At 40.9% G+C, this 14705-nt stretch overlaps 1 protein-coding gene across 2 annotated transcripts in view; it reads right to left on the bottom strand.

The window, feature by feature from the left end:
- Positions 1 to 884: 884 nt before the first annotated feature.
- Positions 885 to 14705, bottom strand: part of NEMF (nuclear export mediator factor) — a 453826-nt gene continuing 440005 nt past the window's right edge. For both annotated transcript variants that reach the window (XM_085627010.1, XM_085627011.1), the window contains exons 29-33: positions 14315 to 14347; positions 9998 to 10104; positions 1893 to 1936; positions 1722 to 1801; positions 885 to 1085 (exon numbers count right to left, since the gene is read on the bottom strand). In XM_085627010.1, coding sequence (XP_085483136.1) covers positions 1008 to 1085; positions 1722 to 1801; positions 1893 to 1936; positions 9998 to 10104; positions 14315 to 14347 — 342 coding nt within the window. In that variant the 3' untranslated portion in view covers positions 885 to 1007. The remainder of the gene's footprint in view (positions 1086 to 1721; positions 1802 to 1892; positions 1937 to 9997; positions 10105 to 14314; positions 14348 to 14705) is intronic.

Genomic DNA, 14705 nt, shown 5'->3' with positions numbered 1-14705 from the left:
CACAGTGAAAAATAGCTTACGAGTACTAGTCACTGTAAGGACATGTTAACATGACATTTCTACAGGTCCTACTTTTAAATACCATGCACCTGACTTGTAGGTGGAAAGCATACATAGGATTGACTTATTCATATTTAAAAGGGAAGTTCAGACCTTTGAAAAGTGTTATTTTAACATGTCAAATTGCTGTTTTCACGCTGCTATACACTGGTCCGCCTGAAGCCATGTTTTACACTTTCATTGTAGTGGATGGTACAACAGGTGCTGCAGTCCACTAGTGACATATGACTTACAGGCTCTGTTGTACCCTTTGTACAATACACTAGGGACTTATAATTATAAGTAAGTTACATACACCAATTAGGAATGTGTCATTTCAACCATGTTTAAAGGGGAAGCACATGCACCTTACTAATGGTTAGCAGGGGTAAAATGCACAGTCTTAAAACCAGCAATAATATAGAGTCCAGTCATAGCAAACAATCTGGGGTGCCCATGCTGAAAAGGTGGATTTACTACAGTACCATTTACTCATAGTGTCCAGTGTCTCTTGACAGTTTCATACTTATAGCCTTGAGGTTTGGGCAGGTCTCAACTGCCAGTGTTCACTCACTGAGCCATCTTGCCAGATAAAAAACATTAGCAAAGTACATACTGACTTCTAAAATGCATAATACTGATGGAATACGAATGTCATAAGTTTGCAATAAAACACTTAAAATGTTTTCCATCGACATTAATTGTTGGTTTAATCTACGACTCACTGCGTGGTTAAAAATGTTGATTATTTGCATAAAGATTTAGGTACACGAGTTGATAAATGTACACATGTTAAAAACTCAGACAAGCAGTCATTTTAATAAAAGACCTCTTGGGCAAAACTATTACGCTTCATTTCAATTACGGTTTATTTATCATTTACAATATGTTCAAACAGCTGTAAAATGAGGTTGTAGGTTCTTCAGTCTTTCATAATTTACAGATTTTATAAGAATAACATCATAAAATCATTTCTTTTTCATAGCCTGCAGATGCGGGGCAGAGACTTTGACTTTGCCAGGCATGTTCCTGGATAAATCTGTGTCCTAAAAAAGACATTAAATGGGGAAAAAATATACAGAGACATTAGAGATGTATCACATCATGGTAATAATAATGATCCAGAAATGATGCAGTGCTTACTGCTGCCATGTTTTCATTTATGATGCATCGCTGTTAAAGCTGTTTTCAGTCAGAACTATTGGTGCTCAATTTATCGAAGTCAAAGGGATGTCAGGATGAGTAGCCATTAAGAAATTCGTACCTGTGACTGTAAGGTGCACACAAATATAGCAGTGACGCTTTGCTCTCTGAGTTATCCGACTCGCTTAAGAAATCACTATAGACTTGTAAGGTTTGAATGAGGCTTCAAATAAAACAAAGAATGCAAACAATACAACGTCTGCTAGATTAAAAATAAAATGAACAATTTGAATGAAATCTCTTTTCATATAATCTTAAATGTAAAGCGTACGATGTGTACTGCCAACCCACCCCCCCCTTTGAGTTTGATGAAACAACACCCTCACACTGAGTTTTGAGACAAATGCTTGCAAACTGTACACCTTATGATAGCCACCGTGCCCAACATTAGAGCAGGGTGGAGATGAGTGGGGGCAATATATACAGAGCTAAGAGACTTCACTCCAGGCTCTGGCTATGAAACGTCGTCGGATCCTTACCTTCACGCTACGCAATAAATCCTTCTCTCTGGAAGAAGTATCCTTTGAGTGCATGAAACTGTTCAAGGCTGTTTTTGCAGCTGTAAACGAACAGAATATCGATTATGAAGCCTTCAAAAAAACCTTATTTCAAGAGTAAATTATAAAACGAGTAGCATAAGAACATCGTACCCTTTCCTTTCTTCTGGGTTCCAGGAGTGAGCTTTACTTTGTATCTGTAAGAAGAAATATTATGAACACATCGAAAAATCATGACAGCTACAACGTGCAATAGAAGGCATGCCTTCTTCTGAAACACACCGAAATTCACACGACAGTTTTGTAGGCTGTGCTAAGAGGCACACTAAACTAAAGAAGGTTATTTAAGTGACTCACTACCTACGTGTTGCTCTCTTCCTTAGCGCTAATAACTGTCTGCACTGCTCTTCGTTACTGTGGTTTTATACAGTGTTTACAGTATGTGTCATTTTATCTGCAGTCAGCGCAGATGTGCTTTAGGTTGTAGTTCACGCTTTACAAGTGTGATAAATAAAAAGAATGTAAAAAATGTGAAAAAACACTTATTCCGAGCTCAATGTACAAAGCCATATGTACAAACGTTTGTTTTGAGATAGATGAAATGAGGAAGATGGCACTCAAGTCCTTGTCCCTTGCTTTATGTACTGCGAAATGTTTTTAATACTTTGGAACAAGGAACACTATAATACGCGGCATGACCCTAAGGTGTAAGAGTAGAAGGAATAATCCCTTTCTCTCTCTCTCTTTAGTTTAGGCTTAGATAATGCCAGGTTCTGGCAAACCCTGGTCAGTGAGTGGTGCTCTCATGCATATGGAAATAGCAGTGTGCTGACCTAACCAGACTTTGATACCACCCTATATTAAGTTCACTTCCCAATATAAAGTTATCCCCTAATCTCCCCATATGTTCTCGAACCAGCTTCCCTAAAAACCTCTTCCTGGTGTGAGTTTGGGGGGAGGGGGGCATGAACGTGAATAAATGTGAAAAGTTAACACTGTGTGTCAGTGTCTACTATCACACACCTGCCCTCACTGGTGTGCTCTGATCAAGTGGGTCTCCTGTAGGAAAACGATATATGGGTTCTGTAGTCCCAGATATATCCACACTCCATTCCTTTTATCTGCCCCTTATGTTCAAGGAGAAAGGTTTGCATGCTCAAGTCATGTCAATGTCTCTGCACTTGCTCGCCTTTCAACTTGCCTTCACTAGGTTGAGGAGGACAAAACCCTTTTAACCTGGGAATGGGGACCCGAGTGTCCCCAGACTCACCCTTAAACTGGCCTCTAATAGTACTACAAAATGCTACTCACAACCTACGTACAGTGGCCTACACCTCTGCCTCTCCCACTTTTTTCTGTGCAGAGATCTCTACACCGACTGCAGTCTCCCTACCTGTGGTTTACGTTTTTGCAGTAAATGTGGTAGGAACAGGAGTGTGACTAAAAATGGGGAATATTTATAACTAAAGGGGAGGGGCTTAAGGGGGAGCAAGGAGGGATTAAGGGAGGGCTGGGAAGAGGTATCAGGTAGGATATGCATCCTCCCACAACAGACTAAGACTACTCCTACTCACAAACCGCACTTCTATGGTTACTACTGCCCAAAAGGACCCAAGGCAGTAATACATTTATTCTAGCTTAGAGCTGGAATGAGTCAAGCACCACATATTGCCACTCACAAGTACTGCAACACCATCTCATACAATAGAATAGAGGTAGGGACTTAAAATAGACCCCCTCCCCATAGAATATAATGTTAAATTCATTTACATTAATGAAAATAGTTTAATTTAATGAACAAAACATCTGAAAATAATAATAATATAAAAATGTTATAACTTTTATAATGTAGAAATTATTGTAATATACATTGTATTAAAATATAATAAAATTACTTTTAAATAATTCTACATATAACTTTGAATAGTTATTATTACACAGTAAAATGCTTTTACTTTAGGTGGGTTTTTTAATTTTAATTTCAGAAGAAGAATTTAAAAAATATATATTTAAGTTAATTAACTTTTACATTTAAAATACGTTTTTAATACTGTAGCTTTTTTGTTTGAAATTTAAAATATAAAATTAATTTATAACATTTAACTCAAATATGTTTACAATTCTTTTTTCAAGTTTAATTAATGTTTCTACTTTTCTCTACAACAAAAGAAAAACTGCTACCACCCTATTAACTTAATTGTGAACTAAATTAAGTTAGTTTAAATATATTAATGTAAAAATATTTGTTGCTGTAGTTTAAATTACAAATCTCCACCTAAAATATAAATATATATGTTTTTTAAGTGTAAATAACTATTTAAAGTGAAATTGAATTAAAACAAATTTAATTATATTTTATTAAAAAAATGGTTACATTAATTTTTAAATTAAAAAAGTTATTAAAATACGTTCACAAAATAAAATGTATGTTTTCTTTAATATTGCTAATGTTAAATTACATCTAATTATACTTTTAATTATTTTAAATAATTTAATTTATGTTAACATTTTTCCTATGGGGTTTTATTTTAAATAAGTCCCACCCTGTATTATTTTCCATGGGAGGGTATTGCAGCATCGGTGGGTTACCATATGTGGTGCTGGACTTACTTCAGTTCCTTTCTGGCAGTAGTAACTTTACACTTCTAAATTTGTCTCCTCGCCCTTTTTCAGGGGATGGGGACGTGAAAGTCTAGACTTTGTAGTAACTTGTATTCGGATTTCTTTAATAGCCCAGCGTAGCTAAAGGTAGTGCAAACTGTAATAGTAAACTTGCACTTGTAAATTACTCACAAGTGTATGTAACCTTTGTGAATCACTACCTCAATCTCTGACCGCTCTTGCGGTTCCTGATGAGTGTATAATTGTGTAGCCAGACGGACTGCCTATGATAGAAGCACTACATGTTATGATTCCCATGCTTGTAATCTTTCCACTGATCCCATATATTTCACTTTACTAATTCAACATAAATCCTTTATGGGTTCCGTAGTAGCATGCTACTTTCCTAAAAAGCGCTTTGACGCCTCGTCAGGGGTGGTAAGCGCTATATAAATGCAATTACAATACAATACAATACCTCCAGCCCCTCCCCTTTAATGCACCTGTAGAATTACTTTTAGTAACCCCATTCTCATACCAGACCTGCATGTGGGCCACTTCACATCTCTGGAGGATTTGTGTGTGTGTCCAAGGCCACTTTCTCCTCTGTGGTGAATTGTTAATTGTCTGATCGTTGACTTTCCTCTCTGAGCACGAAGCATGCACACCAGGGTACCTCCATAGTCGGTGCTACTTTGCGAGTGCAAAGGGTCGTTCAGAGCAAAAGTGACGTCATCCCCATTTTGTAGTTCGAGCAGAGCTTTCCCTTCAGCTGGGGAGAGAATAAATGTTGCCATTTAAACTCTGGTCCCCCTGAATCACCTATCTGTAGGAAATGTGTTACCTGCTGAGATCTTGTACCACCTCTCTGAAATCTCTTTGCCAGTGTGACGTAGCTGCCGCAAAATCCTGATACACTGTAACAGAATTGTCACAAAGGGATTGTTTGCAGCGGATAGGCCTGTGTCACGATTCTCTCCTTGAGGAGAAAGGTCAATAGTTTGATCACAATGTCTATTGGGTGGCCCTTGGTGCCTGCTTGCCTTCAGCCCACTGTAGGGGCACTTTCTATTCCTATATAGAGCTCAAAAGCTTACTTCAGAATACTTTGAAAAAGCTCTGTTAGACAAACTGACATTTTCATCTTCTGTCTCTTTCTTCAGGTTTCTGATACATATGTCACCCATTTAGTTTGCAACTCCAATTGGCATATGGAGGTTGTGGCAAGTGGATCCACCTCTACTGAGGTACACAGCGGGCTGCCTGCTGACTCCAGACTGTGATCGAAGCTCGGCAGATCAGATTTAATCTCTGTAATGTCTTTACTTATCTCTGTTCCAATTTTGCCAAATTGTCCATTAGTGATTCGAGGTCTAGGTTTAAATCTGCAAGACAGGACTTACGGAATCTATGCCAACAATGGATCTGTCTGTATGCCAAAGTAAGAGTGACCAGAGTATCAAAAGCAAGACTGATCATTAAAGGTATATGTACTTAGTCAACAGTAGGACCCTTCGGAAACATAAATTCGAGGTCTTAGTTTGTTTGGAGAATAACCAGCTGTATGTTTTAGTCCTTATGGAAGCCTGGCTAAAAGAGAATTGTCTGCCTGACATCGCAGTTTGAATCCCTCATGGATTCTCCATTGCAAAACGTGATTGAGTTGATAAGGTTGGCGGGGGTGTGGTGATATTTAAAAATCATTTTAAAGTAAACTCCACACCTGTTACAATTCCAGGGTGTGAAAGTTTCCCTTTTATGATTGAACTTCCCCAAATCTAAATATTTTGCATGCTGCTCGTCTATCGCCCCCTTGGGATAGCCACTTTGTTCTTACAGACGTCACCCGACGTCTTAGCCTGACAAAGTTTACCGAAAGCCAATTTCATGCTGTTGGGTGGCTTAAATATGCTTTTAAACTTATCTACAAAAAAAACATTAAAAAAGTTTCAGCACGTCATTAGCAAAGCCCAGATGGACGACTTCTTGGAAAGAATCGATAACTGCTCTACGTCCCAGAAGGAACTCTATAAAATTGTCAATTCCTTTTTTAAACCTGGTATCTCAGGCACAGGCCCTCCTCCCTCTGAGGCACATTGTGAATTATTAGCCAGTTACTTTCTTGGGAGAGCAAGGCTTATTCACAATATACTTACTGGGGCCTAAGATCACAAGAATAGGACCAACGATAAGGTCTATGCCGACAGTCGTAAGGTTGAACTTTCAAAATTCCCACAGGTTAGCAAGGAGTTAATCCCAACCATAGCAAAGACTGTGAAATCAGGCTCCCTATTGGATCCTGCATACCCAGATATCCTTTTGAAAGGGGAGATGCCATTCTTTTAGTACTCACTGATATATATAATTTATCTTTGGATAGCAGCAGTGTATCAGACGCATGGAAGCATGCTACTTAAGAAACCTTCTGTGTACCTAGAGTCAGTCGAAAGCTACAGGCCTATCTCGCTCCTGACCGGAGTTAGCAAAACTCTGGATAAGGCAATAATAGCCATCTGACGGTATTTCTGGAAACCGGTAACATCCTACACCCTACTCAAACTGGCTTCCAGCAGAGTGCAGGATAGAAACAGCTCTCCTGGTGGCTATGGAGGAGCTTGAAAAGGTCCTTGACCAAGGTGGTTCAGCTGCTCTCATTTTGTTCGACCCGAGTGCAGAATTTGACATGGTCTCCTACTCTACCTTACTGTGTAGATTGGAAGAGGCAGGGATCACCGGAAGTGCACTAAAATGGCTCTCATCATTTCTAAACAACAGAAGCTTTCAAGTCATCGAGGGCCATTCCTTTCCTCCACCTGAAGTGCGGTGTTCCAAAGGTCTCCTCTCAGAGCTCTACACTTTTCAGTCTGTATGTTCACCCACTGTCAGACCTCATCTGCCCCTTAGGTTTTGCTATGGTGTCTTGTGCGGTTGGCACACAGATTATTGTCTCCCTCACCCCAACAAAGATCTCATTCCACAGCAACTTAACATCTGCTAAAAGCAAGTCACTGACTGGATGGCCGCCACCTGTTTAAAGTAAAATGGTGAAAAACTGAGGTTTTGGTGGTTGGCAACAATCAATTGCTTTGGAACCAGCTAAGCTGGCCCACCCCCTTAGAAGACCGTCCGTCCCCAAAGCCAGATGTGAAAAGCCTGGGTGTCACACTGGACAGGAAGCTCACTATGGCAGCTCAAGCGCAGAAACTGGCATCCAGCTGCTTTGGCCTTCTAAGAACCATTTGCTGTCTGGCGAACGGTGGTTCATGGTCCAATACTAACCAACCTTGACTACGGGATCTCTCTGTACCTTGGCAGTCCTCTCTTACAAAAAAAACTTCAGGTTAGAAAGAATGCATTGCACAAATCCTCTTGCGTATTCCAAAATACCAAAGGGCCTACCCGGCAATTGCCGATCTACATTGGCTACCCATAATCGACACAATTCAATTCAAGTGCTCTGCATGGTCCATTATGCGAGGTACAAGGTAGAGCCTCGCACCCTTCATCACCATCCCGTATTGTACCAAAAGAGAGCTTAGATCTAGTAACCAGAGTCTTCTCTCAATCCCCAGTGTAAAAAAAGCCAGATGCGGTGGGCGTTCTTTGGCATACCTTGCCCCCAAACTGTGGAACGCTTTACCCCTAATCCCTTAGGCAGAACAATAATTTACTTAGACTTTTGCCAATGAATCCATTACGCATCACATCCTTACCTGTATATGTACAGGACACACAACACTTCCTCTCTATTACTGAAGGGATTCATTGGCAAAAGGATTTTCTTCTAGTTACTATGGATTTGAATTGTGTATACACATGCAATAAATATGAACAAGAAGAGTAAGTATGTAGGTATTTCATGTGAGATAGACCATTATCCCTCCTATTACATACAAAAATGGTCTTAGACATTACACAAACTATCTTAACAACGTTTCCTGTTTGTTGGCTGGTGGGAGTAGCAGGTGGTCTGCAATATAGCTGGCTCTGATGAACACATTGTCCTTTGGCTGAGATATATCAACAATATTTTCATCATTTGGAGAGGTATTCAACAGTCAGCTCAGCTATTCATTGATGGAGTGAATGACAATAAATACAGTATGAAAATTTCAGCCGAGATTAGTATTAACACCATGGAGTTCCAAGACGTACAGATCAGCATTTGTGGTGATGCTTTGGGAAAAGACTATTTTCAGAAAAGTACAACAGGAATTAACTTACTTGCATCAAGTGCCCATCGCCAGAGTCTTATATATAATATGGGGTATTAATTAGGGCTTAAGGAATCTAGAGCACCAAGCTTCATTTTGATGTAGAATGTAAGGAGACTGAAAAGGCGCTTGAGAAGGTACAGCAAATTGAGGGGGGACGATGTACTTAAAATTGAGAAATAAACAAGGAGCAGGACGAGAATATAAGATTTATTACAACAGTCTTGAATCGTTCAAAGCATGTTCAGGTCATCCAAACTAAACACAGGTATGTGCTTAATACAGATAACATACTGGCCAAACATGCAGAAGAACATCCTAAAATTACTTTCTGTAAGAGCAAAACTTTGAAGGACACCATATGTTACAATTACAAGGAACCATTGCCAAAGAAAGGGCTACATTGGCCAGGATCTGAAAACATTTTGCTGGCTGATACCTGGTCCTGGAGGAGGAAAGTGACGAGCAACGATCTCCATTCCAGTAGGGAAAACATATGCCCCAGAACAGAACTAAGCCCTAACAAAGAGGAATTGACAAAAGAGTGACCTATTCCAGGCGTATACAAGCAGTGCTTACTGGGTGCTGCACTGCTGGTCCTGACTGCGTTGTTCGATTGAGAAAAAGAGGATTCCAAGTTTGAATGACTTTGAGTTTAAAGGTAGTTGTAGACTTGGACCTATAATGGTATGTTAGGCAGGCAACTGACAACTAACCAGATCTACAAGGACCGCGGTCTAAAGCAGCTTCAGGACACTGCTTTAAGTACTCACTTTGGGAGGTACAGTTGACTTTTGCATTACAGTATTTTTTTAAGGCAAAGACAGAATCTGTTGTTAATTGTTTTGAAGGATGTGCCCCTAAGATGATTATTCGCCAGCGGAGACTGTCCTTCCAGTTAGGATTATAAAATCTATATCTGTATATCATCCATGTTAACAGCTAGTTTATGCCTTCCTGCGGATTTGAGCTCTGATCTTTGCTTTGGAGCTACACTCTTCTGATCGCCAGATGAATGCCATAAAGTGCCCATAAAGTGCTACAGTACCTAAAGAGCGTTACCTCCTACCCAAACAGCTTTTTAGCCAATATATTTGGAAATGTGGTAACATTCAAATGTTTCCATATATTTAAAAAATCTATTTGGAGAACGAACATCACTGCCCATGACCACCTAATTCTTTCTCTCCAAGTGCCTGAAAATAATGGGATTATCAGCTGGGTACAATAACGGGCTAGTCTTAAAACTTTTCCAGGTTGAATCTGGATCTTGTGACGCTTGTTTAGAAATACACAAATCTGCTTTGTTTCAGACAGACCTTTCTGAAGAAAGTGAAAGAGTACATACATCCTTTGTGGTTTTTCCACACAAAATTACTTTATCTAGAAATAAAGAAATATGATGCAATATGAGACATACGTTTGTGGAGATTATCAACTTACTTATAATTTGTCATGGCTGTGTAGGGTGCACAGACTGGTACAGAAAAAAGGAGCAAATCTTCTGCATGTGGCTGTCCCGTTAGGGAGTCTAGGAGATTCTCTACGTCCTGCACAAATACAAGAAACACAGGCATAAAAATATCCTTACCCATTATAGCAGCACAAGTCTTGATAATGTTGCAATCAGTGCCAACAAAAGGTGTCAATCATTATAGCAAAACAAAGTCAGGTACAGTTGCCACACAAACCAACGGTAGGGTACCACCAACCACTTAGCAACAAAATGTTTGTTAATTTAGCCCCGGTGCCAACAACAAGCAGTCCCTTTTTTACTCTGAGATGGTCATCATAGCGGTATTCATAATTTGTGGCTTCCTTTGGCACATTTTGCAAAAAAATGCTAAGATATAGTTGAAAACGTTGCTTTCCTTTCTGATATTATTGTTTGAAAAAGATGCCCCTATATTAATATTGGTGTTTTCTGTGATTTTCACAAGAATGATTTGTTAAAACGTGTTCTACCAGATACATATTATTACCATGTAATTCAGTACTCAATTTCATCAATGAATTAGTAACATTGGTTAAGCATTACTAAGCTATGCCATGACAATGATTAATGTAACAAAATACAATGTACTTGTTCCAAACGTAGAATACATTTGTCTTACAATACCGTTCCCTTCAGGTATAATGATGAAATTACACTTTTTCCAATTTGTCTCATAAACTATATGATGTTTTATTTTTCATAAACAAACCACTTTTAGGTCTGCGAACGACTGCAAATCTTACGGGTTATGCCTTGCAGGGTATATGAAGCTATCTGCAGGGCACATATAACTCACTGAGCCATTTTACCAGCACTGTAACTTCTGACTTGCAGCTAAAACAATGATCTTAGCAACAGAAGCACAAGCCAGCTTAGCTATTTATTTCAAAATAGTCGCTGCAAAATAGTAGCTGATGACCTGGATAGTAGGCTCGCGATATTTGAAACCTATAAGGAAAGACTGCAAATAGATCTCGCCTGCCAGTGCAAAGACCATTAGAGTCATTTTGCTTGTTTTGTGTCCCCACACTTGCTGGCTGGACACAGATCTCTTCAGCAGGCGCTTCAGTCAGTTTGTGATCCATCAGGTAAGACAGAGCAGCTTCACTCACGCATTTTTAATTGTTGGCCATTTCTTTGGGGTAGTTTGTTAAAACAATGCATTGACTGTCTTATAGATGATCTCTGCTTCTCCAGACATGGTCCTCATGACTCTGCAGGGTATGAAGTCCCTGTCGGCCGCCACCCCCTGATCCTGATTTATGGGTTCAATGTATTTGTAAAGAAAATCTAGCACTATCTGTTTTTGAATTGTTGGAAGGTTGCTGAAGCCACTTGCACCATGAGTGCATTAGAACACAGCTGCAAACACTCACCCAGTCACTGACATATGATAAATATACACAGCCAAGAGATGTACTCTTCATGTTATGTTATGTTATGACACATTTGTAACGCGCACAGCTACCCGGAAGTGTCCCGGCGCGATAGACCAATGCGGGGGTGAGCGGAAGAAGAAGTAGGAGCTAAGCCATCTAATTAAAAAGTAAGGTTTTCAATTGCTTCTTAAATATCCTCAGATCGTGATTATTTCTGATCTCAAAGGGCAGGCTATTCCAGGCCCTAGCTGACCTTACAGAGAGGGAACTCCCTCCCGTTCTGACAAAGCGATAGCGTGGAATGGCAACGAGGTATTGGCCTGTTGACCGAAGAAGCCTGGATGGCGTATAGAAATTAAAACGCCTCCTGAGATAGCAGGGTACGGACTTGTAGAGGGCACTGTGAGTGATAGTAAGCGCCTTAAACAAAATGTGCTGGTCAACCGGGAGCCAGTGCAAGCCGCGAAGAGACTGCTTGATTCCAAGGCTACGCGGAATGCCTAACAGCATTCTAGCGGGCGCGTTCTGAATGGTCTGAAGTTTTTTTTATCTGATAACAAGGAAGACCAATATAAAGAGAATTGGCATAATCAAGCCGCGACAAAATAAGAGCGTGGGTCACCATTTCTTTGGCCGCTTTTGGCAGGAGCGGCAGGAATTTTCTAAGAAGCTTCAATGTGCAAAAGCACACTCCTGCCAGCTTGTTGATCTGCGTTCGAAAGCTAAGATCCTCGCTGAACCAAACTCCCAGGTTTTTTGCTGGACTACCCTCGGTTTTTGGTTTGGGGAAGCCTGTTGGCCACAATTCATCACGAAAATTTGGCGGGAAGGTCCCATAAAGAAGGACCTCTGATTTTTCCTCGTTACGTTTAAGTTGAGCCAGGGACAGCCAGTTAAAAACTTCCATCAGGCAGTTTCTAGCTGATTCCACAGAAGTCTCCTCTTTCTTCCATGTGAAAAGCAGCTGGGTGTCATCAGCGTAAGCTAGAATTTTGGCACCCAAACCTTCCGCCAAGTATATCAATGGGGTCACATACACATTAAAAAGCAAAGGGCTCAATGTAGAGCCCTGAGGGACGCCTGTAGTAACGCTTCTAGGTGTAGATGAAAAAAGCGGGACCCACACTTGTTGCGATCTGTTGACCAGAAAGGATTCAATCCAGTCCCACACCTTGCCTGAAATTCCAATATTAGACAGGCGAGCTAACAGCTGTCGGTGTGGAACCGTATCAAATGCGGCAGCGAGGTCCAATAAAACCAGGGCCGCTCTGCCACCAGAATCACAACAGTCCCTAATAGCCTCTGTTATCTCGACCAAAGCAGTCTCGGTGCTGTAAGAGGCTCTAAAACCGGACTGTGCCGGGTGAAGAGCACCAGAGGTTTCAATAAACGCAGACAGCTGTTTGAAGACTGCCTTCTCGCAGACCTTCGCCACAGCTGGAAGGAGAGAGATTGGTCGGTAGCTAGCCAGGGTGCCTGGGTTCAATGAGGGTTTTTTTTAACAGGGGTAATAACTTGGCCTGTTTCCATTCCTCAGGCACCGTGGCAGACTGCAGGGACAAGTTAATTATTTTGTTAACTTCAGGATTAACTACCGCTGCCACTGCTGCCAACTGTCTGGCAAGGCAGGGGTCTGACGGGGATCCTGATTTAAGTGCTTTAAGAATGGCCAGAGTATCGGCCAGCGGAATGGGCGTGAATCCTGTCAAGGTCATAAGTGTGCGATCCGGCTCGCTAACGGCACGGGCCGGATATTCAGTAAGGCCCAAACTAGCTGGCCCTAAACTGGCCTGAATTGCTTGTATTTTGATGAAAAAAAAATCAGAGAGTTGTTCACACCAGGAACTGGAGGCAGCCTTACTTTCTGCAACTGGCTTCAAAAAGCTCTGGACAATCGAGAAGATTTCCTTTGAATTGTTCCTAGATTTAGCGATACGCTCCACATAAAACTGACCTTTAGCGCTCTTAAATGCATCATAGTAACAGTTCTGGCATTTCCTAAGAGCTAATTTGGCTAGCGGGCAGTATGCTTGTCGCCAACTGTGTTCTAATTTTTTACAAGCTTTATTTGATCTTTAAGTTCCTTGGAGAACCAGGGCTTAGATGGAGTCATTCTAACGCTCTTATGATCCTGAGGTATAGCCAGTTGACCTACTGCTCTTGCAATCCATTTGTGAAAGCTTCCTACTGCCTTAGACAGTCCCTCCCCCGCCAAAGGACATGACTCTGACAAAACCCTGCCAAAAGCTACCAGCTCTAGGCGAGGGGGAGGTCTACTTTCAATTAACCTCGAAGGTGGATCTGGAGATGTAATTAACCAAGAAAAATGGATTAAGGAGTGATCAGGCCAAGTGACCGGTAGAGGGTCTTGGACTGTTAAAGAGAAATTAAAACATATCACATCAAGAGTATGGCCCCCACTATGGGACGGAGAATTGACCCATTGTGTCAAATGGGCAAGGTCTAAAGTATCCTTCAATTCACTGGTATCGGCCATCTCTTTACAGTCCCAGTGAATGTTAAGATTGCCAAGTAACAAAACATTAGCGTAGTGCAGGGCCCTAGGTACAATGCCATCATCCAAAGATTTAAGAAAGAAACTCGCAGGACTGGGAGGTCTATATATTAAAGGGGCCCCAAGAAGAAATTGTGGTGCGATAGTGAGGGCAAAATCCAATGTACACTAATGCCCCCCCCCCCCCCCCCCCCACCTGCTATCCGGTCTATTCTAGCAATGTTATAGCCTGCAGGAATGGCTAGTGTGATAGCAGAAGCCGCATAGTCATCGAGACAAGTTTCTGTTACAAAAAGCAATTCAAACCAATACTTATATCTGGCACAGACATACCTACCAACATTTTATTTAAAAGGTTAGGAGAAAAATACCTCATTTCCTTGCTGCTCTTGCTCCTGTTCTTCCTGCAAAATAAAATGAACAATAAGCATTGAGATGGGACCAGGTTACTGATCACATCTTTTAAGAAACAAGATTTGTACCTTCCAAAATTGATTTCTAAGTCCAGTAACTCAGAGTAATTGGTTTTTAAAAGTAGTTACCCTGGATTGGAGGTCCCAGGAATTGGTCCTTAAAAGAGTCTGAACTATCTGACAACTTTAAAAAAAACATGCAAGCATTACCGAAATCTAAGGGGAGGCATGGTAGCTTCTTGCGGCAGACACCCTTAGGAATGTTTGGAAACTTGTTTCTTTAACGCGCGTATCTCCTGGGACGAGTAATAGCTCACCTAGTTTCGAGAGCTGCAGATTCACTGCAGTA

This window comes from Triturus cristatus, chromosome 9 (genome assembly GCF_964204655.1).
Source record: "Triturus cristatus chromosome 9, aTriCri1.1, whole genome shotgun sequence".
NCBI classification, from domain to species: Eukaryota; Metazoa; Chordata; class Amphibia; order Caudata; family Salamandridae; genus Triturus; species Triturus cristatus.
Note: the sequence above shows the minus strand (reverse complement) of the source record. Positions and strands in the feature narration are given on the sequence as shown.